This window comes from Tachyglossus aculeatus, chromosome 10 (assembly GCF_015852505.1).
Source record: "Tachyglossus aculeatus isolate mTacAcu1 chromosome 10, mTacAcu1.pri, whole genome shotgun sequence".
Classification (NCBI taxonomy): Eukaryota; Metazoa; Chordata; class Mammalia; order Monotremata; family Tachyglossidae; genus Tachyglossus; species Tachyglossus aculeatus.
In genome coordinates this window covers 39882696-39907639 of record NC_052075.1, presented here as the reverse complement: position 1 = coordinate 39907639, position 24944 = coordinate 39882696, and the positions used below count along the sequence as shown (strand labels likewise).

Below are 24944 nucleotides of genomic sequence, written 5' to 3'. Positions count from 1 at the left end.
ATAATGAATGTCTTCTTTAGTTTGTTTTTGTTTGCTTTTTCTTTTTCCATTATATCTATGTTTTCTACTTCAGTTTCTTTTGTGTGTATACAGTCAGTGTCCCTGATTAGATTATAAGCAACTCAAGGACGGGCATAATAATAATAATAATGATAAGAATAATAATAATTGTGGCATTTGTTAAGCGCTTACAATTTTCCAGGCACTGTTCTAAGCGCTGGGGTGGATATAAGCAAATCGGGTTGGACGCAGTCCCTGTCCCACATGGGGCCCACAATCTTAATCCCCATTTTACAGTTCAAATAACTGAGGCACAGAGAAGTTAAGTGACTTGCCCAAGGTCACACAGCAGACAAGTGGCATAACTGGGTTTAGAACTCATGTCCTTCTGACTCCCAAGCCTGTGCTCTATCCATGCATGTGGCACAGTCAGGATTAGAACCCAGATCCCCTGACTCCCAGACCCATGCTCTTTCCACTAGACCATGACGCTTCTCTGGGCCACTTTCCTTTTGAGATAGCAGATTTCGATTTATGGGTTGATAGGCTCCCCCTCATCCCACCACTCCATACTCATCTCAAAGGACCAAATGGGCAGTTCTTTGTTCTATTTCCATTATTCATCCTTCTCACTTCCCCAGGAAACTGCTGAACAAGGACTCGCTGCAGTCTCCCACCAGCCCTAGCCCAAAGCTGAGGCAATGGTCCTTGTGAAAACCCAAAGGGTCAAAAAGGAGCATTCATTCATTCATTTAATTATATTTATTGAGTGCTTAATGTGTGCGGAGCACTGTACTAAGCACTTGGAAAGTACACTTCAGCCACAGAGACAATCCCTACCCAACAATGGGCTCACAGTCTAGAAGGGGGGGATAATAATTATGGTATTTGTTAAGCGCTTATTATGTGCCAAGCACTGTTCTAAGCGCTGGGGTAGATACAAGGTAATCAGGTTGTCCCACACGGGGCTCACAGTCTTTATCCCCATTTTACAGATGAGGGAACTGAGGCATAGAGAAATGAAGTGACTTGCCCAAAGTCACACAGCTGACAAGTGGCTGAGCCAGAATTAGAACCCACATCCTCTGACTCCCAATCCCTGGCTCTTTCCATTAAACCACGCAGCATTTGACAATAAGCAGCAGAGTAAAAAGGCAGAAAGGTGGAGCCTGAGTCTTCGTCCCTACCCTCGGGTTTGGTGCTTGAGGGATTTTAATGTTCATATGGTTCCATGTCAGGCAGTGAAATAGCAGGAAGCTGAGTAGGTCAGGACACCCTGTGGGTCAGACGTGAATGGAGTTTCCTGGGTTGATCGGCCCAGAGTTTGGCTCCAGCAAGAATGGTCTCCCCTCCTATGGACAGAGCTGTTGGCCATTCCAACACCCAAGTTAGGCTTCCTGAGGGGACTGGAGTTTGTTAACACAAAACAGCCCCAGGCAATATCCTAGCTGGTTCCAGCCACTGCAGCTTCAGCCAGAAAACACCAATGTTTCTTCCCTCCTAACCCCACCCCTCACAATCTCCAACTCTTTGCCATCTCCACAGCCTGGTTCAGTCCTCCGCTCACCCTGCGAGGCTATGGCAGGTTGTGGCTTGAAGTCCTTCGCCTCTCTGCTCAGCCTCCTTGGGGGACTGCTTCCAGCCAAGCAGGCAGCCGATCATGTCCTTTGGATGCTCTGGTCCACCCATAGGTGAGTAGAGACCAAACCCAGCATCCCTCTTTCCTGAACCTGAAGCAGAGATCTCGGGGGAGGCCAAAGGGAGATCAGGTGAGCCCCGGTGGGAAATGGGGGAAACTCTCTGGGAAAGGCTATATCTCTGGGAAAGGAAGAAAGCAGACCTTCCTATGAAGAAGCATGGCCTAGTGGATAGAGCACAGGCCTGATAGAAGGACCTGGCTTCTAATCCCAACTCTGCGGCTTTTCAGGTGTGTGACCTTGAGCAAATCACTTAACTTCTCTGCCTTTTTTAAATGATATTTGTAAAGCGCTTACTATGCACTAGGCACTGTACTAAGCGCTGGGGTACATGGAAGGTAACCAAGTACCTCATCTGTAAAATGGGGATTGTGAGCTCCATATGGAACCTGGACTGTGTCCAACCCGACCAATTTGTATCTACCCCAGCTCTTAGTGTAAGCTTGGCCCATAGTAAGCACTTAAGAAATACCATAAAAAATGACCTTGCTTGAATTATAGAGACAAGGCAGACTGGGATGCTAGTCCATATGGAATTTAAGGACAGGATGGGGCTGTTTGTGAAAAAGTGTTCTCACTTGCAAAATGTTTTTCAGGATTATATCTTTGCAGACAAGACTGGGAGTGAATTGGCAGCAAGCTCCTATTGTTGACAGGGAAACTGCAGCTTAAAATGGCTTTGTCAATAGTCTCCTCAGGGATGCATTTCCTACAGTAAAGATGGCCATTTGTCCCAGTTTAGCTGGGATAGTCCTGAATTTTTGTATCAGGCAATTTTAGAAAAATATGTGTGTGTCTAGGAATTAGGGCTCTTTAAAGTGTAGGTTCATTGTGGGCAGGTAACATGTCATCCAACTCCTGTATTGTATTCTTCCAAGCTCTTAGTACAGTGCTCTACACATAGTAAGAGCTCAATAAATACCATCGATGATAATGTTGACAATGACAATACCTTGGCTGAACCAGTTAGCATATTGCCTCTGGTCCATCTCTCAACCTTCATGTCAAGGGGAAACTGCACATTCCTCTTCACCCATGCCCCGGCCCTGCCTTCCACCCTAGTCTTTATAGGCAGAGCTCATGTCTAATGTGCAGACACACAATCATCCTTTGCGAGAAAAAGATCTTCAGCAACACCACTTTAATTTCCATCAGAAGGTCACAGTCTGTGCTGGTTGAAGTCGATGAATTTGGTAGCTGTCTGTTCTCGCATCCCTTTTTAACAGAAATACACGACAGAATCCTTCCTCTCTCCCCTGGAGTCTGTGTTTTTCCTAATGGACTGCATGCAGAAGAACCCAGACCTTAACCTCACATAAGGGAAAAACGGGCCTTGATGCTGCATGTTATGATTCTTCTCCTAATTGCTCCTGCTCCAATACCCTGGGTCCCAAACTAAGGCACTATCTTTTCTAAAGGCCAGAATCTGGACAGATATTGCTCTGTGCTGCCTCCAGGGCCTTTCTTACCATTCTGAGTTATTCCTCCCCTGCTCCCAGGCTGAGGATTTTTAGAGGGGGCTGTAAACTGATGGTCCTGATGTAGTGTGCCTTGGCTTGAGAGGTTCCTTCTGATAGCAACAATCTTCATTCGGGGGGCAGTCCTCTAAAGAGGACAGGGAGCTTGAGAACAAAACTAAGAACTCGGCTCCAAAAGAACCCCTTTCTATTACATGCCTGCCTGGTCTGTCTGCTGCTGTGGTCTTTCTGCACTCCTTGATCAAGCAGTCTTGTTTCAAACTGAATTCCACTGAACAGCTAAACTATTTCTTCTGCCCTCTTTGCTTATCATGTGCCATTTAGTGTTCGTTCATTCACACTTTCATTTAATCATATTTATTGAGTGCTTACTGTGAGCATAACACTGTACTAAGCACTTGGGAGAGTACAATACACAATAAACAGGCACATTCCTTGCCCACAACGAATTTACATCTAGAGGGGATCCTGCTGTCATCATTTTGCTGTATGTTGTGTGATAGCTCTGTGTCTCAGTTTCCTCATCTATAAAAATGGGGATACAATGCCTGTTCTCTCTCCCCTTTAGACTGTGATCCCCTTATGGGTCAGGACCTGTGTCTGATCTGACCTATCTACCCCAGTACCCCAGTGATTAGAACAGTGCTTGCCACGTAATACCCACTCAACAAATACCACAATTATTAAAACTACTAGATTGAAAGTTCCTTGAGGAAAAAGATCACTAACTCTATTGCGTCACCTGGAACTTGGATCTGTGTAAATACCATATTAAAAATAAATAAATTATGAATATGTACATAAGTGCTATGAGGCTGAGGGAGGGGTGAATAAAGGGTGCAAATCCTAGTGCGAGAATGACACAGAAGGGTGTGGGAGAAGGGGAAAGGAAAGCTGAGTTGAGGAAGAACTCTTGGAGGAGATCATTTTCTAGCACATAAGTGCATTAGAAAGATTAGATAAATCGATGGTCCACTGATCCCCAACCAGCCCACGATGCTCTCTCCTAAGGGGACAGGGATGGAGAATCAATGAACTGGACAGTTATTCTCTTTGATGTACATCTTTTAAGTACATCCCTAACCTTCCCTTCCAATCATAGACTTTTCATCAGATAATCCATTTGAAACGTTCTCAAGTTTTCTAATAGTCTTAACCTTTCCTCTTTAATTATCTCCATTGTGCATGACATCATTCAATCTCCTCTTGAACTTCATATTGGTATTCTGGTTAAGATCATTCCTCCCAGTGGTTCTGGAATGGTCTTCCCTGTTTGCTACCTTGAGGAAGGTAGCAGCGTGGCTCAGTGTTTCCATTGAGCATAGGCTTGGGAGTCAGAGGTCATGGGTTCTAATCCCAGCTCTGCCACTTGTCAGATGTGTGACTTTGGGCAAGCCATTTAACTTCTCTGTGCCTCAGTTCCCTCATCTGTAAAATGGGGATTAAGACTGTGAGCCCCACGTGGGACAACCTTGATTACCTTGTATTCCCCCCCTCCCCAGTGCTTAGAATAGTGCTTGGCACATAGTAAGCGCTTAACAAATACCAACATTATTATAATTGTTACCCATTCTGCAGGTGAAGAAACAGAGGCAAATGACTTACCAGGACCAGTAGATGGCTGGCCTTGAGAAAAAGGTCTCAAAGCTCTCTGAAGAGTGTATTAAGCTATGGTCACTCTGTTCAATGCTCTGATTCAATCAACATCAGCTCAGGAATCTTAGGAAAGGACATTTCTTCCATTGGGAGTTTGGGTTTAGAGTCGAGGAAGAACTGACTCAGAGTCATTGCTCCAGAAGGGGTGCATGCCTTCACCCAGCAATATGTACTGAGGACAGAAATATCAAGAAACTATGAAGAACAGAGAAATATACTGGCAATCTCCCATGTGCAGAGCACTGTAAGCTCACTGCGGGCAGAGAACGTGTCTACTGACTTATGTATTGTACTCTCCCAAACAGTTCAGAGTTCTGCACATAGTAATTGCTCAATAAATACCACTGATGATGATGATGATGATGATGATTAGGTTCTTGGTATAGTAATCATGGTGCTATTTGTAAGCACCTACTAAATGTCAAGAAGTTTATTAAGCACTGGAGTAGACATAAGATAATCAGGTTGGATGCAGTCCTTGCCCCACATTAAGGTTCACAAAGGTGTAAAAGGTGCAGTGCCTGCCCACAAGGTGTTTACAATCTAATGGATAGAGAGGTGAAACGAGTGAGCCAGGGGATTGAATAGATATGCTGGTAGGTGATAATGATGAATTACTGTGTCATGAAGCAGAGGGAAGGAAACAACAGCGAGAGGATGAAGCTTTAATTTGGGAGGAATTTCAAGGAAGAAGAACTGCATTCCCAGAAAGTTGCCCAAAGTACCAGAGAGCAAAGTTGGCAGAGTGTTAGCTTGGATGAACTTTAAACCAACAATGCTCACTATTGCTATGACAACAATAATGCTGCATGTGACTGCAGTCATCCAGCATATCTGGTCTCAAAAACCTATGTATGTTGAAACATTTAATTGTTTTTACCTGAAGCACAAAAAAACACAGAAGAACTACGAGTTGGGGTACCACAACCTACAACCAGACTTGTTTAAAAGCAGGGTATTAGCGTTCTCCAACAGGAGAAGATTTGCAGAATTCTCGAATGATTTATCAGTAAGAGTTAAAGATTAATTCAAGATAGTGTACTGAACATGGCAACTCTGGCATATTTCTGCCTGTTTACTGTCCAAGCAGTGATGCTTAAGAGGAGCTGATTCCTGTGGGCTGATTTCCCCAAGGGCCACCCCTTGGGGAGAAATTCATTAATGAGCTAAGCATGCCAAGTTGGTAACGCTAGTGAACCATGACTACTATCTCTTTGAGGCAAAGAGGTTCTTCCCCTGAGCCCCATGTTTTGAGGGACTCTGTGGTAAGGGAAATTGACTACATGGACACTCTGGTCATCTAAATGACCCTACCCCCACCTCACAGCAGCTGGAAACTAACCTAAGAAATGTCTCTATTGTCATTTGTGTGGGTGGGTGTTTGAGAGAGAGAGTATGTATGAGTGTGTGTGTCTGTGGGTGACAGAGGGTATGTGTGTGGTCCATGTGCATGTCTATATGTGTGAGAGAGGAAAATGTGTGAGTCTGAGAGAACGAGAGTATGTGTGTGTGTGTTGGTGTGAGAGAGTGTGGGTCTGTGTGTGTGAGAGAGTATGTGTGGTGAGGATCTGCGTCTGTGTCTTTATGTGTGAAAGAATAGGTGTATATATCTCTGTGAGGGAGAGTGGGTGTGTGTGTCTATATTGTAGAGAAAGAGTAAGGTGTGTGAGTATGTCTGTGTGTATGTGAGAGAAAGAGAATGTATATGTGCAGTATATGTACATGTGTTTGTGTGTGAGAGCATGTGTTTGTATGTGTGTTGACTCGAGATACTTCCATGGTTGCAGCTCCCGTTTTGTCAGACCAATGCCCCAGAGTCCTAGCTGATAACATTTCATCTACTTAATAAGTATTTAATAAATACCATAATATTGTTTAGTGCTTTTTAAAAATAGTATTTGTTAAGTGTTTCTCCGTGTCAAGGACTGAACTAAGCACTATGATAGAAACGAGTTAATCAGGTTGGACACAGTCCATGTCCCACAGACTTATAGTTTAAGTAACTAAGGCACAGAAAAGTGAAGTGACTTGTCCAAGGTCACATGGCAGACAGATGACAGAGAGGGATTAGAACCTAGGCCCATGCTCTTTCCACTAGGTGGAGTTGTTTCTCACTGCTCGTGCTGTTTTCACTTTTTGAACGAGTTAGAGATTTTCCAATCCTTTGTGGGCAGTTTGGGGTAACTAACAATAAGGTAAAAGAAGTTCTTTGAATAATGCTTAAGCTACCCAATTGGATTCAGGGAAAATACTAGTGAACTGGGCTGTCCTGAGCCACATCAGTGTCTTCTGAGGAGCAACTGGGGTCAGAGATGATGAGTTCTTACAGATTCTGAGTAGTTCTGGAGCATGGAACAGGGGAGGCAGAATCAGCAGCCAGACCTGAGCCTCTCTGTCTCTGCCTTTCTCTCTCTTTTTCCCTCTCACTTTGTAACTCCTTGTCTTCCCCTTTTCACCAAGAGCTTGGAGGAACAATGAGGTCAGTAGACTTTGGGTTCCTAAACATGAAGAGCTCATTAAATCCTCACTGATCATTAAGAAAAAGGAATCTGTCAGGGTGGGGATGTGACTCTGAGAAGGATGAAAATGGCAGCAGATCATGCCTTCTTGAAGGATGGAATAATCTTGTGAAGTTTAACCACCCCAGTGATCCTGAGATGCATTCACTGAACTTTGACTTTCAGGTCCCAGTGAGGTGATCTAGTGAATGTCAAGAAGCTGGGAAGTCTCATTGCTTCCATGAGGAAATGGCCAAGGATAATTGAAGATACTAGATCCAAAGATGACATTTGACTTCACTGGCACTCAACTGTATATATTCACCTTTAGTTAAGTTGGACTGTGAGCCCACTGTTAGGTAGGGACTGTCTCTATATGTTGCCAACTTGTACTTCCCAAGCACTTATTACAGTGCTCTGCACACAGTAAGTGCTCAATAAATACAATTGAATGAATGAATGAATGGAAACAACACAGGCTTGGGAATCAGGGTTTTGGGGTTTTTATTTTGGTTCCACCACTTGCGTAATGTATGACCTTGGGCAAGTGACTTAACTTCTCTGTGCCACAGTTCCCTCATGTGTAAAATAGAGATGAAATATCAGTTCTTTCTTCCCCTTAGACCATGAGCCCCATCAATCAATCAATCAATAGTATTTATTGAGCACTTACTATTTTCAGAGCAATGTATTAAATGCGTGGGAGAGTACAATACAATAAGGTTGGTAGACATGTTTCCTGTCCACAAGGAGCTTACAGTCCTCTAGAATCTAAGCTCCATATAGGACAGGAACTGAGTCTGATCTAATTAGTTTGTAACTCTAAAGCTTAGTACAGTGCATGGCATATAGTAAGTGCTTAACAAAACCACAATTACTATTATTATTATTAGTAGTAGTAGTAATAGTAGTAGTATTGGGTGGTCATGGTTGTACTCTGAACAAGGACAGTTCAGCCACAAATTAAAATCCCAGAACACTGAACGCCAGTATCTATTTTGCTATACACCCTGCTGCTCCTTTTCTACTGATAATGGTGACATGAAAATCTAGTAACCATTAGTTGTACTTGATGATTTCTACTGAAATGTCACTCTAGAGGTGTAAGCTTGCTGAGGGCAGAGAACATGTCTGCTAATTCTTTTGTAGTGTACTCTCCCAAGTGTTTAGTTTAGTCCAGCACCTAGTACAGTGTCTGGCACATAGTAAGTGCTTAACAAACACCATAATTATTATTATTACAGTGCTCTGCACATATTAAGCACTCAATAAATACAATAATGTTGACTAGATATGAACACCTTTTTGCAGCAGGCCTAACCCCTTTTTCTCTGTCTCTTGCTGACTAATAAAGGCAATGAAAAAAAAAAACCACAGAATAACATGACTAAAATCTGCAAGCACAGAATAGGTTCGTGTCCTCAAACTCTTTATTGAACTGAATCACAATCTCTTTATCTGCACAACATCCACTGTAAGCCAAATTGCCATGGATAGTGAAATTAAAAGGAAAAATCCTATCCCCTGACTGCCATTATGCAGTTGTCAGTAAGTAGGGGTATTTAAAAGCAGATGCTTCTGAGAAATGAAATTATGCTTTTAATAAAATAGATTTGTAGTTTAGTTCCCCGTGAACTTTCCAGAATAGTTGAGAGATGTAATGTTGGCTATAATGGGAAATCAATGTAAATTAAATAAGACCATAGGGAACATGATCTCTCCTTCCCTTTTCATTTTTTTGGGAGGTGTGTGTCGAGGGGTTCTGCCTCTGTTTAAGAGGATTTACTGCTTGTCAAAGGTCCTGAGTAAAATTCTGGAAAGGACATCAAATCAAGTCTAAAAGAAATCAAAGGAACAATCAATATGGATGGGGACTTTGTCCAACAGTCCAGTGTAATACCTAGCTTTGCCTCTGACACCAAGAATCTTATGTTAATTAAGGAAATTGTCTTGATAATGTTGCATATCATTTTTAATACATCTCCTTTATATCCCAGACACTGTGGCTAGGTTGAAATAAAACTGTTAGGAAGTCTAAGACTTTCAACCCTTATTTAGATTTTCTTTTTATGAGTTTGTTTTTAATAACCTGGAAGTTCTTTTAGTAAAATGCATTCCTTTTTCTTTTAATTTTGTCATCATCATCTTCATCAGTATTTATTAAGCCTACTGTGTGCAGTGCACTGTCCTAAGCCCTTGAGAACATACAATAAAAATAGCAGATTTGGTCCCTGTCCTCAGGGGGTTTACAATTTAATGGAGGAAAAAGGTAGAGATAAGTTATTCACAGATAGTGAGAGACAAAGAAAGAATGAAGATATAAAAGACAAGAGCTCATGTATGACAGGATGGAATAGCTATATAACTGTGTCATTCACTGTATGTAAATAGTTGGGGAGGTTGGATATAAAAACCTAAGTGCTGTTTGGTTGAAGAGACTTATGGGATGTTGAAAATTAATCAGGGTAGAATTATTGGGGGAGTTGAGATATTTCAGAGGGTTTTGAGGGTGAATTTCCTCTCAGGGTCACACCTGGAGAGTTCCCAGTACTCTACCAGTCTCAACTACAGGAAGGAGAGTCAGATAGAGGCATACCCATTCCATTCCTAGCTTGGCCAGTAGCTAGCAAGTGGAAGGCAATCTGCTACAAGTCAAAACTCACCTGTGCTGGGCAGCAGTGGCATGGGAGAGAATCAAGGGCAAAGACTCAAGCTTACTGTGCAGAATAAATAATAATAATAATAATAATAATAATAATAATAATAATAATGGAATTTTTAAGTGCTTACTATGTGTGAAGCACTGTTCTAAGTGCTGGGGGGGTACAAAGTGATCAGGTTGTCCCGCATGGGGCTCACAGTCTTAATCCCCATTTTACAGATGAGGCAACCGAGGCTCAGAGAAGTTTAGTGACTTGCCCAAAGTCACACAGCTGACAAGTGGCAGAGCTGGGATTAGAACCCATGACCTCTGACTCCCAAGCCCGGGCTCTTTCCACGGAGCCATGCTGCTTCTCGTGGCAAGGAGGAAGCAGCGGTAAACTGCTTGCATATTTTTACCAAGAAAACTCTACAAATACACTACCAGAACAGTTGCAGATGGAGGTGGAGCGTTCTGGGAGAGAGGTGTCCATGGCATAGCTATTGGTCGAAGATGACTGGACGGCACAAGACAAGACAAAGGTGAAAAGGGAAAGTGTCTACCAAATCTGTTATATTTTACTCTCCCAAGTACTTAGTACAGTGCTCTGCACACATTAGATGCTCAATAAATGCCATTGATAGATTGATGAACAGAGTTGTGACCTGGTGGATTTCAAGGGGGGAGGAGTCGCAGGCAGGAAGAAACGGCGGGGCAAGAGATCAGAGTGGGAGAGTGGCACATAAAGAAGATAAATTTAGAAGGCAGGAGGAAGGCAAGCTTAAGAGAGCTGCTATGTAAGATGGAAAGAACTGATGGAGAGCCTCAGAGGATAAACACTGCCTGGGGCTTGTGGGACACAGAACACTAAAGCAGACACTGTTTTTACCCTCCAGGTGCTACAAAAGAGTAGTAGTTGAGGAAGTCTCCAAGTAGTTTGGATATTGCTTTCATCTGTTACCAGTATAAGAGTGTTTTCTATTTGGTTGTCAAGTCCTAGTTCCTCAATCATGCTACCGTTTTTCTCTTATTAAACTAAAACTTCAGTGAAGTCGGCTGAAGTGTGAATTTAGCTTCACGTCATTTAAAATACTAGGTTGTGTGTTTTTTAAGGTGTCCCTTTGCAAAAATAATGTTCTTAATGATCCCATCCATAATTTTTTTCCTCTTAAAATTGAAGACTGTTTAGACTTCTTCTCCTCAAGGGTGAAATGTCAGTACAGAATAAGGGATCATTCTTTTTTTTTAACAAATTGAAAAACTCCTTTGGAGACAATTATATCAATTTGAGACTTTACTGAGCATTTGATTTTAAAAAGTACTGTATTGTTTATCCTTAAGGCTAAATTCTGCTTTAAGAAAATGTGTTATGCCACTTTTATTAACTTTATTAAAGTATTTACTAGAGGTCACCACAAATCTTTCTACTTTTGGAACAAGTGTGAAGAGGAATAATTGCCAATTTATTTGCAGCTCACTATGGCCTCTTCAGCCTGCATTTCATGAAGGACATATTATCTCAAAGCAGGAGCTACACTTGTTCCTGAAACCAGCTATTACTCAGCATTCCCAGAATCTTGTCTTATTCCTTCAAGATGAGGTACGTAATTTGTTCCATCTTTTAAATCCAGAGGGCTACCTGTGTAATGAGCTGGGATGCCACTTCCCGGCTGACACTTCATTTTTATTTTTTTGTTGTTTTTCAGCTCAGTGTAGATGACCTCACATATTTCAGCAATGACTGTGAATCTGAGGGGTCACTCAGCAATATTCAGGCAAGTACTGCTCTTTCACATGCTGCTTTCACACAGTTTGACTTCTTGGAAAAATAAATGATGTTTGAACCAAGTGGCAGAATTTATATTTTCTTAACAGAGTCGAGTAATAGGATGGAAAAAAACTGAACAATCAAGTTTCAGTCTTGGAGGAAGAATGGTAAAATGGCTTGGTTTTCTAATTGGACATCATTTACTGAAATCCTCCTTTGGTAAATAGGGCATAACATGGTTGGGTAAAATCAACCCAAAAACAATTGTTCAAAAAACTTTTAGCTATTAAAACTTTCAGCCACTCCTATTCCTACATGACGATTTTTGGGCTCGGGGCCTGCTTCCTTTACTGCCTGCCCTGCCCTAGACAGGCTCAAACTGAGCTGGGCCAGGGTGAGTTGGGGTGAGTGCAAAGAGCCCTGCAGTTCTGGGGGGCTCCTCCTCCTTTCTTCCTCCCACTTGTCCAGGAATGCCTGCAAGATTCTTGGTCCGGAAATGGTCCTCTGCTAACTTTGTGGTGATCCTTATGGGAAATTGGGGCCAGGAAGGGAGGGAACGGAAGTAAGGCACCAACACCTTTCTTTAACTTCCTGCCAGGAGGAAATTCAACCTCCCATGAGCCCTCTCTTGCCCTAGGACCTACAGATTCCCAAACAGATTTATTATTATTATCTTGGTTCTGCCACTTGTCTGTTGTGTGACCTCAAGCAAGTTATTTAACTTCTCTGTGCCTCAGTTACCTCATTTGTAAAATGGAGATTGAGACTGTGAGCCCTACATATGACAAGAGACTGTGTCCAACCTGATTTGCTTGTATTCATTCATTCAATCATATTTATTGAGCACTTACTGTGTGCAGAGCACTGTACTAAGCGCTTGGGAAGTACAAGTTGGCAACATGTAGAGACGGTCCCTACCCAACAGAGGGCTCACAGTCTAGAAGGGGGAGACAGACAACGAAACAAAACATATTAACAAGATAAAATGAATAGAAAAAATATTTACAAATAAAATAAATTTATTACTATAGAGTAATAAATACATACAAACATATATACATATATACAGGTGCTGTGGGGAGGGGAAGAAGGTAAGGCAGGGGATGGGGGGAGGAAGGAGGGGGAGAGGAAGGAGGGGGAAAGGAAGGAGGGGGCTCAGTCTGGGAAGGCCTCCTGGAGGAGGTGAGCTCTCAGTAGGGCTTTGAATGGAGGAAGAGAGCTAGCTTGGCGGATGTGCAGAAGGATCCCCCCCAGCACTTAGTACAGCGCCTGGCACATAGTAAGTGCTTAACAAATACTAACTTGGGCAAGTCACTTAACTTCTCTGTACCTCTGTTGCCTCATTAGTAAAATTGGGATTAAGACTGTACACCCCAGGTGGGACAGGGCCTGTCTCCAACACTATTGTCCTGTAACTATCACAGAGCTTAGAACAGTGCCTCACATATGGTAAACACTTAACAAATACCACAATTACTATTAACATTAATAATAATATATTTGTGTAGTATAGTAATAGTACTTATGTACATACCAATAATTTATTTATATTAATGTGTGCCTCCCCATCTAGACTGTGTACTTGCTGTGGGCAGGGAATGTGTCTACCAACTCTGTAGTATTGTACCCTCCCAAGTGCTTAGTACAGTGCTCTGCATACAGTAAGTATGCAATAAATATGCTTGATTGATTGATTATATTTGTTAAATGCTTACTATGTATCAAGCACTATGTGCTGGGGCAGATCTAGGTTAATCAGGTTGGACACAGTCTCTGCCCCACATGGGGCTCACAGTCTAAGCAGGAAGGAGTTCCCCATTTTACATTTGAAGAAAGTGAGGCACAGCAAGCAATGGACGGAGTGGGAATTAGAACCCAGGTCCTCTGATTCCATGGCCCGAACTTTTTCCACTACACCACACTGCCCCTTTTCACTAGTCCACAGCAAGCAGGCACCACAAAATCCAAACCCTTCCCACACTCTGCATGGGATCCCTCAAGTTTTTTTCATCCCACTTCTTTCCATTTGTAATTAGGACAGTGATCACTTGAATGAGAAACATGATTGAGTTTTCCGTTTCTGCATCACAGGAAATTCTCTCAACATCAGCATCGGCATTAGTTTTACCTTCTGTGGACTCCAAGGCTATCAGTCACGTGATGGACCACCTCCCCAAAATGGCCCACTGGAAGCTAACACACATAGAAGGCTTTAATCTATCTCACCTGGAGGTAGATACCAGAAAGCCTAACTTAGTCATAGTGACACTCCAGCCTGTCAAAAGGTACAGAATGACATTCAAAACACCTGAATCTTTTTCTTTAGGAGTAATAGTATTTATTAGGTGCTTACTTATCTATTTTCTATTTGGTAACCATGGGAAAATAATTCTCAGGTGGGAATTAAGCAGGGTGCCTGGCCCTCAAGGAACTCTAGACTCATTGTAGACAGGGAATGTGCCTGTTATATTACTGTATTGTACTCTCCCAAGCACAAAGTATAGTGCTCTGCATAGAGTAAGTGCTCAGTAAATACAATTGACTGCCTGCCTGATTCGCAATAAATAGCAAAATAATTAGACCAAATGAAAAAGTTAAAACAGTAGTTAACTTGAAATATTCCCCCACGAGGAAAAAAAACCCATTGCTTTTAGATGGCAAATATCAACATAAATTAATTTTGTTAATAAATTAAATAATTATCTGGCAATCTAAATAATAATAATGGCATTTATTAAGCACTTACTATGTGCAAAGCACTGTTCTAATCACTAGTTCAGCATATGGGCCAACTTTTAATTTTTAGGGCAGTGACAGTGGGGACAGGGAGGCTGGGGGAGGAGGCTAGAGACTGGAAGGGTACATGCTTTTAAGAGCTAATGGGAGAAAAAGCCACAGTTTTGGGTCTTTCATCCCTGTCTGTAAACTCTAAGATTTTGTCAAAGACTTTGCATGTGTGAGCCTGGCAGTAACGTTCAAAGAGCCTGGGAGTCATCCCCGCCATAGAGTTGATATCTATAGTTTATAGCCTTCTTAAGGTCAGAATTAAATCCATCAATATGTTGGCTCATTTACAGCATGTTCCATTTAAAGCCCAATTCCACCTGCCTCAGTCAAGTTTGTGACTCCAATATTCAACTGCCAATTTCCTTTCTTGGTCATGAGACCAATACTCTATCCATAGTAGGATATCAGGAAGTTCTGGCTAATTGTTACTTTGGGCTAATTTCTTTGCTCTGAATGAATTGAAACGAAGACCTTCTCTTGCACCAGGCCCTGACAGTTCCTCCTAGAATAAATATTTAAGGAATTGAGATCCTAGTGTTCTACAGAACTTTGTTGATTTCTAGGGAAAAATTCAACTAAAAAATGATTATAAGTACTCAGGGTGACTGGCTGGTGCCTTCTACAGCTGAAAATTGTACATGCTGATGAATTGCTCTGAGATGCGATCCTTGCTATTGGGCTATTTTTGTCCCTTCAGATCTCCCAGGATCTGTTGCATTAGCTTTCCTGCATTTTACTTTGTGAATAAGTAAAATTTGCAAAGCTTTTTGGCAGTAGTCACCTGGCACATGGCATCTCTTGAGCATTTTGCTGGATTGAGAGGTGAGTTCTTGTATCCAGTAAAAAGGTTGGATAGAGATCCCAAATTCACTGGCTTTATTCCCAGTTCCTGTGCTAAACTAGTTTGAGACCATCTTAAATCAAAGCAAGAATGTCAGAGAGAAGTAATTTTACATTTACTAAGTCCTCTCATGGGACGTGGTCCTTTTGGAACATAGAAAAGATCCCTCTAACCAATGATGAAGTGATTGAGTGATTGATTGTTGACCTATATACATGTGGGACAAGACTGACAAATTTGTATATGAGTATACATTGCCTCATCTGAAAAATGGGGATAACGCCATCCACACTTATTTCTCAGGGATCTTCTGATGATTAATAACCTTCTAAAGATTGGGAGAAAAGGGTGATAGAGACAAGACATATTATGATGAAATCATTACAATATGAAAATAATTTTTTGGGATGAATTGAATCTTTCCAATTTACAACTCAAGATTATACTGGTTGGAAAATTCTAAAACAACCCCACAATGATAAACACAATGATATACATCAACTTGGTCTTAAGCATGGATTACAGGAAATCAATACTATTTCCTCTTCTTCATTCGTGTTGAGGAATTCTGTGTAAAGTTAATATTCTGATCCTTTTCTAGACAAAGTGGCAAGTCTCCTACCCAAACCTTCATTGAGAATGGTGAGCAATGCTTGTTTTTACTTTACTGTCAGATCTGAAAGCTCCCCTGGTATTTTTTATGGCATTTGTTAAGTGCTTTCTATGTGCCAGGTACTGTACTAAGTGCTGGGGTACATACAAGCTAATCAGATTGACACTGTCCATGTCGCACTTGGTGCCCACAGTCTTAATCCTCATTTTACAGATGAAGTAACTGAAGCACAGAGAAGTTAAATGAGTTGCCCAAGGTCACACAGCAGATAAGTAGAGGAATCAGGATTAGAACCCAGGTCTTCCTTACTCTCAGGCCTGTGCTCCATCCACTAAGCCACACTGCTTCATGATTCTGAATAGACTGAGGGCCAGGAACCATGTCTGATTCCCACCACTGTACCCCTGTACTTAGTAGAGTGCTTTGAAACAATAAGTGCTTTATAAATACTACTACTTCTACTACAGCCCACACTCTGGAGTTTCATGACCTGGAGCTGGCAAAGCTAAAAGTCAGTCACAGTATGCCTTAAATATCCTCAGAGACAGAGAGAAATCTGCCTTGATATATATATATACACACACACACACACACACACACATATCTTTGATTTAAGCAGCTCTTCCAGGGGCTACTGGGTGGTTCAAATGGAGCCTGAATCATTCCAGACCTAGGGTCATTGGAGGAGGATAAGGGGCAATAGAGGGAAGGATTTGAGCTCGTGATCCATTGCCCCAGATTGAACTGAATAATAATAATAATAATAATAATAATAATAATAATAATAATAATAATAATAATGGCATTTATTAAGCATTTACTATGTGCAAAGCACTGTTCTAAGCACTGGGGAGGTTACAAGGTGATCAGGTTGTCCCAAAGGGGGCTCACAGTCTTAATCCCCATTTTACAGATGAGGTAACTGAGGCACAGAGAAGTTAAGTGGCTTGCCCAAAGACGCACAGCCTACAATTGGCAGATCCTGGATTTGAACCCTTGACCTCTGACTCCAAAGCCCGTGCTCCTTCCTCTGAGCCACGCTGCTTCTGCTTCTGCACTCAAGAACCACCCAGACTCTGAAGTCCCCAAACTGACCAATCTCCCTGAGGACTATAGTCAGAACAACTCCTGTTTATGGCCCTCACAGCAGGGATTCATAGAGTAGAATCCACAAATCCCCAAGAGGAAATCAGTGGCACTGGGGCTATACATTGTATCAACAACCTACTCTATCCCTAGAACAATTCTGTTGCCTCTAAAAAAACCGCTTCAATTTCCTTTGTCACCCCTTTCAAATTTCCTCTTTTCCTGTCGAAGTTCCTTTTTGCCAGACTTCATGACTGCCAGGCCATGCTACATCTCATAATAATAATAATTGTGGTATTTGTTAAGCATTTACGATGTGCTGAGCACTGCATTGAGTGGGGTAGATGTATTATTATTATTGATATTAATAATAATAACTGTGGTATTTGTTAAGTGTTGACTGTGTGCCAAGCACTCTACTAAGCGTGCGTTAGATGTAATACAAGCAGATCAGACACAGTTCCTGTCTCACATGGGGCTCAGTCTAAGAAGAAGTGAAAGCAGGTATTTCATTCCTATTTTTCACAGATGGGGAAATTTAGACCCCGGAAGGTTTAGTGACTTGTCCAAGGTCACACAGGAGGTAAATGACAGAGCCAGGCCTATAACCAGATAATAATAATAATGATGATGGTATTTGTTAAGCGCTTACTATGTGCAAAGCACTGTTCTAAGCGCTGGGGAGGTTACAAGGTGATCAGGTTGTCCCACGTGGGGCTCACAGTCTCAATCCCCATTCTACAGATGGGGGAACTGAGGCCCAGAGAAGTGAAGTGAGCTGCCCAAAGTCACACAGCTGACAATTGGCTGAGCCTGGATTTGGACCCATGACCTCTGACTCCAAAACCTGGGCTCTTTCCACTAAGCCATGCTGCTTCTATGCAGAACCGGGATTAGAACCCCAAACCTCCTGGCTCCCAGGCCCGGGCTCTACCCACTGGACCACGCTGCCTCTAATATGCACGCTCAGTGAGCTTTGTTCAGTACATCAACATCTAGAACAGGTGGACAGCGCTAAACAGGAGGCCAAGTCCTCACCTCCTCAAACAGGACCAACCCTAAGAGTCTGATTTATAAACCATCTTCCTTTTTATTGCTCTCTCTCCCACTCTCAACAACAGCAGCGAAATCCGGGCAACAGCAGGGGGCAGGAGAGCTTGTCACAGCAAAAAGGAGCTGCTACTGCTGAGGTTTTCAAGAGCGGCATAATAAATAGGCTTCCTTTCTCCCTTCTTTGCCTCCTATCCACCAACACGGGTCTGGAACCTGGCACTTCAAAAATGTCAGCAATCTGGATGAAGTGTTCCTACCCTCTGGCGGACTGATCTTTTCCCCATGTTCCTGTGTCTCCACCTCTGCCTTGCCACTAGCCCTAGTTTTTGTCTGGAATGAAAGAAAGGGATGAAACTAAAGAAACTGATGCTTCTAAGCCCTTTTGACTGTTGCTTCCCTTTCTCCCTTCTCCTTCCCCACCTTTCCAGTTCCTCTAGACTGTAAGCACGTTGCTGGCCGGGAATGTCTCTATTGCTGTATTGTAGTTTCCAGTGTGCTCTGCACACAGTAAGCACTCAATAAATACGATTGAATGAATGAATGGAATTCTGTCACCATGGCCTAGTCCAAAGAGTGCAGGTCCGGGAGTCAGGAAACCCTGGGTTCTAATCCTGACTGCCACTTTCCTGTTGTATTACTTTGGGAAAGTCACTTATGTGCTATATGCCTCTGTTTAATTGTCTGTCAGATGGGGATTAAATATCTGATCTTCCTCCCCCTTAGTCTGTGAGCCTAATGCAGGTCAAGGGCTGTGTCAAATCTTTTGTCTACCCCAGTGCTTAGTACAGTGCTTGGCACACAGTAACCACTCAACAAATGAGAAGCATCATGGCCTAGTGAATAGAGCACAGGCCTGGGAATCAGCAAGACCTGGTTTTTAATCCCAGCTCTGCCGCTTGTCTACTGTGTGACCTTTGGCGTCACCTCACTTCTCCGTGCCTCAGTAATCTGTAAAATGGGAATTAAGACTGTGAGACCTATTTGGGACAGGGACTGTGTCCAACCTGTTTATCTTGTGTCTACTCCAGTGCTTAGAAGAGGGCTTGGCACATAGTAAACAATGAACACATACCACAGTTATTATTATTAGTATTATTTTAACAAATGCCACAATTATTATTATTATATGTCTAGGAATGAGAAAGAAAATCTGAAGTAAGGGGACCACTGGTGACACCAAAGATTAAGAGATGCTCCTTTGCCAACACCCATCTCAGTTGCATGTAACACACGTAAAGTAATGAAACACAATGTGCCATCGGGGTGTCTTAAGGACACACACAAAAAGATTATTTGCAGAAGTTCATGGAATCTGTTTAATTGCCCAGTGCACCTCTGTGTGGACCCCTGAGCTCTTCTTTTCCTCCAGAGGCACTACAACCCCTTATCAGTTCCCTATAATCCCAGCCACCACCATGGAGATGTTGGACTCTCCAAAAGGAACTGAAATGGAGGGAGGCTGGAGGTTAAAACAAAAAAATGGTGGACATAAAGGCATCCGAACAAGCAATCAATTAATAGTATTGATTGAGCACTTAGTGTGCAGAACACTATACTTGGTGCGTGTGAAAGTACAATATAACAGAGTTGGTAGATCTGAGCCCTGCACACAAGGAGCTTACAGTCTGTAGTGGGAGACAAACATTAAATAGATTACCATAGCAGAAATAGCAGAGTATAAGGATAGGTATGTAAGTGCTGTGGAGTTGGGATGACCATCAAAGTGCTTAAAGGGTACATAGCCAAGTGCAGGGTCAATGCAAAAGGAAAGGCAGAGGAAAGGAGGGCTTAGTCAGGGAAAGCCTCTCGAAGAAAATGTTCATTCATTCATTCAATCATATTTATTGAGAGCTTACTGTGTACAGAGCACTGTACTAAGCGCTTGGAAAGTACAATTTGGCGATAGAGACAGTCCCTACCCAACAACGGGCTCACAGTCTAGAAGGGGGAGACAGACAACAAAGCAAAACAAGTAGACATGTCAATACCATCAAAATATATAAATAGTATTATAGATATATACACATCACTAATAAAATAGAGTAATAAATATGTACAAATATACACAAGTGCTGTGGGGAGGGTAAGGGAGTAGTGCAGAAGGAGGGAGTGGGGGCAATGGAGGGGGGAGGAGGAGCAGAGTTAAAGGAGGACTCAGTCTGGGAAGGCCTTCTAGAGGAGGTGAGCTCTCAATAGGGCTTTGAGGGGAGGAAGAGAGCTAGTTTGGTGGATGTGTGGAGGGAGGGCATTCCAGGCCAGAGGTAGGACGTGGGCCAGAGTTTGATGGCAGGACAGGCGAGAATGAGGCACAGTGAGGAGGTTAGTGGCAGAGGAGCGGAGTGTGAGGGCTTTGCTGTAGAAGGAGATAAGAGAGGTGAGGTAGGAGAGGGCAAGGTGGTGGAGAGCTCTGAAGCCAATAGTGAGGAGATGTGAATTTAGGAGGGTTTTGAAGGTGGGAAGAGTGGTGGACAGTTGGATATAAAAAGGGAGGGAGTTCCAGACCAGAAGAGATGTGGACAAGGGGCAGACCCGTACAGGACAGGGGTCAGACCAGTTGAAAAACAGGCTGCCTAGTATGATCCCAGGAAAATGACCACTCTAGTCTGCTACCTCCTGGTCGGAAACTGATTTCTGGACTATAAGGTGAATTCCGTTTTTTCCGGAGACCCAGAAGAGGTAGGCTCTTCCTGGATGGGCAAGGTGTGGACAAAAGTGCCTCAATTTTTAAGTGTGAAGTCCAGTTTTATCAAAATATTTTGCATTATAAACAATGCTCATGCACAATTTGGGTTTTATCCAGAAGTTGTTATAGCTTCAGACCGTTTCTGTGTATGCACATCATAATGACTGGAAATATATGGAGCGCCAACATAATAATAAGAATAATAATAATTGTAGGATTTGTTAAGCACTTACTATGTGCCAGGCACTGTACTGAGTGCTGGGGTAGATACAAGCAAATTGGGTTGGACACAGTCCCAGTCCAATGCGGGGCTCACAGCCTTAATTCCCATTTTCAGTTGAGGTATTGAGGCAAAAAGTGAAGTGACTTGCCCAAGTAAACACAGACAAATGGTAGAGCCGGATATAGAACCCAGGGCCTTCTGATTCCCAAGCCTGTGTCTATCCACTAGGCCATGCTGCCCAAAATGTTCTGGTCACGGCTCAGTATGTACTGTGGGGGAAACGAGGGGCCGAGCAATCTCAATTAGCATGACCCTAGGTGGCCATGGTTGAGAAGCACATTAGGGAAGGGCAGCAGGATAAGCCAGGAGGCTACCTAGTCAATGGATCTTTGTTCTGGTAACCTGAACATGGATGTGAAAATGCATTTTTTTATTTTCTGCCTTCTTCCCTTTAGACTGTAAATTCGTTGTGGGTAGGGAATGTGTTTATTGCTATATTGTACTCTCCCAAGTGCTCCTGCACACAGTAAGTGCTCAGTAAATTCAAATGAATGAATGAATGCCGAGAATGGGGCCCGCAAATGAAGTCAAGTTGTGTAAATGTCCAGCGACAGCCACAACAAACTGAAGTTCTGACACAGCATCACACCCCTGGCTTCTCGATTTGAAGCCGATGCCATAGGTGCTTGATGCTATAGGTGATGAGGTTTTAATTGCAAATGGAAGGATGGCTGGAAAAACAGGGTCACCACTCCTCTGGGTTTCTACCAGACAGTCTGGTTTACACACAGTATGGTCTAGTGGAAAGAGCACAGGCCTGAGACTCAGAAGACCTGAGTTCTATTCCTGGCTTTTCCCTACCTGAATTAGCTGATGCCCCTTCATCATTTAGAAAAGAAAATCCTAGGGCAACCTAGGAAAATTCTAGAGCCCTACAGCAAGTCACTTAACTATTCTCTACCTTGGTTTCCCCATCTGTAAAATGGGGATTGAATACCTGTCCTCCCAACCCCTTAGACTGTGAACCCCACGTCGGGGAGGGACTGCATCAGACTGTGAGCCCACTGTTGGGTAAAGACCATCTCTATATGTTGCCAACTTGTACTTCCCAAGCGCTTAGTACAGTACTCTGCACACAGTAGCTCTCAATAAATACGATTACTATTGAATGAATGAATCAGACCTGATTATCTTGCATCTATCCCAGTGTCTAGTACTAGTATCATAGTAAGCACTTAACAAATACCATAATTAACCTGTCAGCCTCCTGCCCAGCCCTCATGTGGCAACTGAAGCCTTTATGTCCAGTATTTCTATTTTCAGTTTCCAAACCTTCTCCAACTTGGCTTTTACAGATAAGTACCCTGACTTAAAAGGGACACCCAAATTCATAGGGACCAGGAAGGGAAGCACAGTGGAGCAACTGGGGAGCAGGGCAGGGTACCCTAGGTTCAGCAGACTCAAGCAGAGATAGGCAGACTTCCACCAGGTGCCTCTCTGGATCCGGTTTCTTTGGACACTGGCTATCCTACCTCCAACTGTGGCAGCAGGATATTTGGAGAGAGGTTATGATAGTTGCTGAATTGGGAGGTTATCATTAAATCTCACTGTAGGGTTACTCCACAGTGATCTGGCTGACTGTCAGAACTGAAAGAACTCAGTCATCACCTATGAACTCTAGAATGTCACCTGTCCCCTGACTTAACAACTCCTCTAGATTAACCTAGAAATCAGGCAGGGTTTATGTCTGTTTATTCTAATGTGCACCTAAATGTGCAGTGGGTTGAATGGAGAAAAATAAGATGAAAGAATATTGAATATTTAAATATTTGTTCTTGAATTCATTCCCTAACCTATTGCCCTTGATTGTGTTCAAATGACAACTTCCTTGAAGAAATAGATCATCATGAGGCTCTTCCAGAAAGCAGAGGTCACTGATATTCTTGGTAACTATAGTTACAGTTGACTCCTCTTGTCATGGGATGCTAACTAATTTATCTTCACCTCATAAGTTATTTGAAAGCCTCAGTGAAACAACTACTTGTTTACCAGACAACATTCCCAGAGTTGAGAGTTAGTCATGATTTTCTTTTTTAAATGATAAAAGGGCCATCAACCAATTCAGGAGAAACGAAGTACGAGTGTTAATTCCTTGAAATGTCAGGAACACATGTTTTCATTTTCGTACAAATCAATTATTTTCTTGAAAAAACAATTATCTTCCTCTTTTAAAAACAGTGGACTCCATTTAATGATCATTCTAAAAGTTAATTCCAGATAACCATCATCATTTTTGAAGTTATTATCACTAAGCTCCCCAGACTTGACCAAAGTCTAATGGAAAATTGATCTTTACTCAGGCCACTGCACTCCAAGCTGGCCTCCAAGCAAGGAGAGACAATCACAGTGCCCTGGAAACGTTAAGAGGATTGAGAGCAATTATGGGATTTGGTGATGTCTTCTCTGTGACCTTGTCACCACACTGTCATGCACGTGACTGAGGCCCCACGGGGTCATGGCGGGGACTCAAACCACGAGGCTCCCAAATCTTGACTTGAGGGAAAGGGCTGCAGGGAGATCTCTGGAAATCTTGGCCACGCAGAACCCCGGTAGCCTCCCCAGTGGGGGCCCTCGTGTCTCTCTCCACTTCAATCCATACTTCATGCTGCTGCCCGGATTATCTTTGTCCAGAAACGCTCTGGGCATATTACTCCCCTCCTCAAAAATCTCCAGTGGCTACCAATCAATCTGCGCATCAGACAGAAACTCCTCACCCTGGGCTTCAAGGCTCTCCATCACCTCGCCCCCTCCTACCTCACCTCCCTTCTCTCCTTCTACTGCCCAGCCCGCAACCTCCGCTCCTCCACTGCTAATCTCCTCACTGTACCTCGTTCTCGCCTGTCCCGCCGTCGACCCCCGGCCCATGTCATCCCCCGGGCCTGGAATGCCCTCCCTCTGCCCATCCACCAAGCTAGCTCTCTTCCTCCCTTCAAGGCCCTGCTGAGAGCTCACCTCCTCCAGGAGGCCTTCCCAGACTGAGCCCCTTCCTTCCTCTCCCCTTCGTCCCCCTCTCCATCCCCCCCCATCTTACCTCCTTCCCTTCCCCACAGCACCTGTATATATGTATATACGGTTGTACATATTTATTACTCTATTTATTTATTTATTTATTTATTTTACTTGTACATTTCTATCCTATTTATTTTATTTTGTTGGTATGTTTGGTTCTGTTCTCTGTCTCCCCCATTTAGACTGTGAGCCCACTGTTGGGTAGGGACTGTCTCTATGTGTTGCCAATTTGTACTTCCCAAGCGCTTAGTACAGTGCTCTGCACATAGTAAGCGCTCAATAAATACGATTGATTGATTGATTGATTGATTGATAGTGGGGTGTAGGGGATAATCCCTCTATCTTTGCAAGGACTGTGAAAGGGCAGGGATCATGTTCATTTACTCTATTTTCCTCTCCCAAGCACTTATTATGGTGCTCTGCCTAAACTAAGTGCTCAATAAACACCACTGATTGATCAAAGACTCTCAAAGCCCAACCAAGTAAGCTAAGAATTCCTACTTGACCCCCTGTGCTTCTGAAGAGTCAACAATGGTTTTATTCCAGGAAAGTGAGTAAAAGTGACGTTCAGTGTGGCCACTTACAGCACTTAAGAAAACAGGACATCACTTTGCTGACTCCCTAAGCAGCAGAGGTGAATTACCACATGTGGAGCCTCTGGATCCCCTTCCAGGCTCCTATAAACACAGTATTCACTTCCAAGCCACTGCATTCAACAGCAAGAGCTGAGGCAAAAGTAGTTTGGATGTTTGAAAATAAAAATGCTGGCCATAAAGGCACCTGGTGCTGTATAAACAACAGATGGAGAACTGCCTAGATGAAAACTGTCCTGTATAAAGAGGATGACCAGC

General features: G+C 42.9%; 1 protein-coding gene and 1 non-coding gene across 2 annotated transcripts in view; both read left to right on the top strand.

The window, feature by feature from the left end:
• The first annotated feature begins 9844 nt into the window (after positions 1–9844).
• LOC119933867 lies at positions 9845–9982 on the top strand. The gene has a single exon (XR_005452735.1). It is a non-coding gene; the product is annotated as a small nucleolar RNA SNORA7 (small nucleolar RNA).
• Positions 9983–10452: 470 nt separating this feature from the next.
• LOC119932856 (V-type proton ATPase subunit S1-like) overlaps positions 10453–24944 on the top strand; it is a 49706-nt gene continuing 35214 nt past the window's right edge. Inside the window, exons 1-6 of the mRNA XM_038751978.1 lie at positions 10453–10512; positions 11444–11570; positions 11677–11745; positions 13830–14023; positions 19488–19638; positions 23132–23183. Of these exons, the coding sequence (XP_038607906.1) occupies positions 10484–10512; positions 11444–11570; positions 11677–11745; positions 13830–14023; positions 19488–19638; positions 23132–23183 (622 nt within the window). The 5' untranslated portion in view covers positions 10453–10483. The remainder of the gene's footprint in view (positions 10513–11443; positions 11571–11676; positions 11746–13829; positions 14024–19487; positions 19639–23131; positions 23184–24944) is intronic.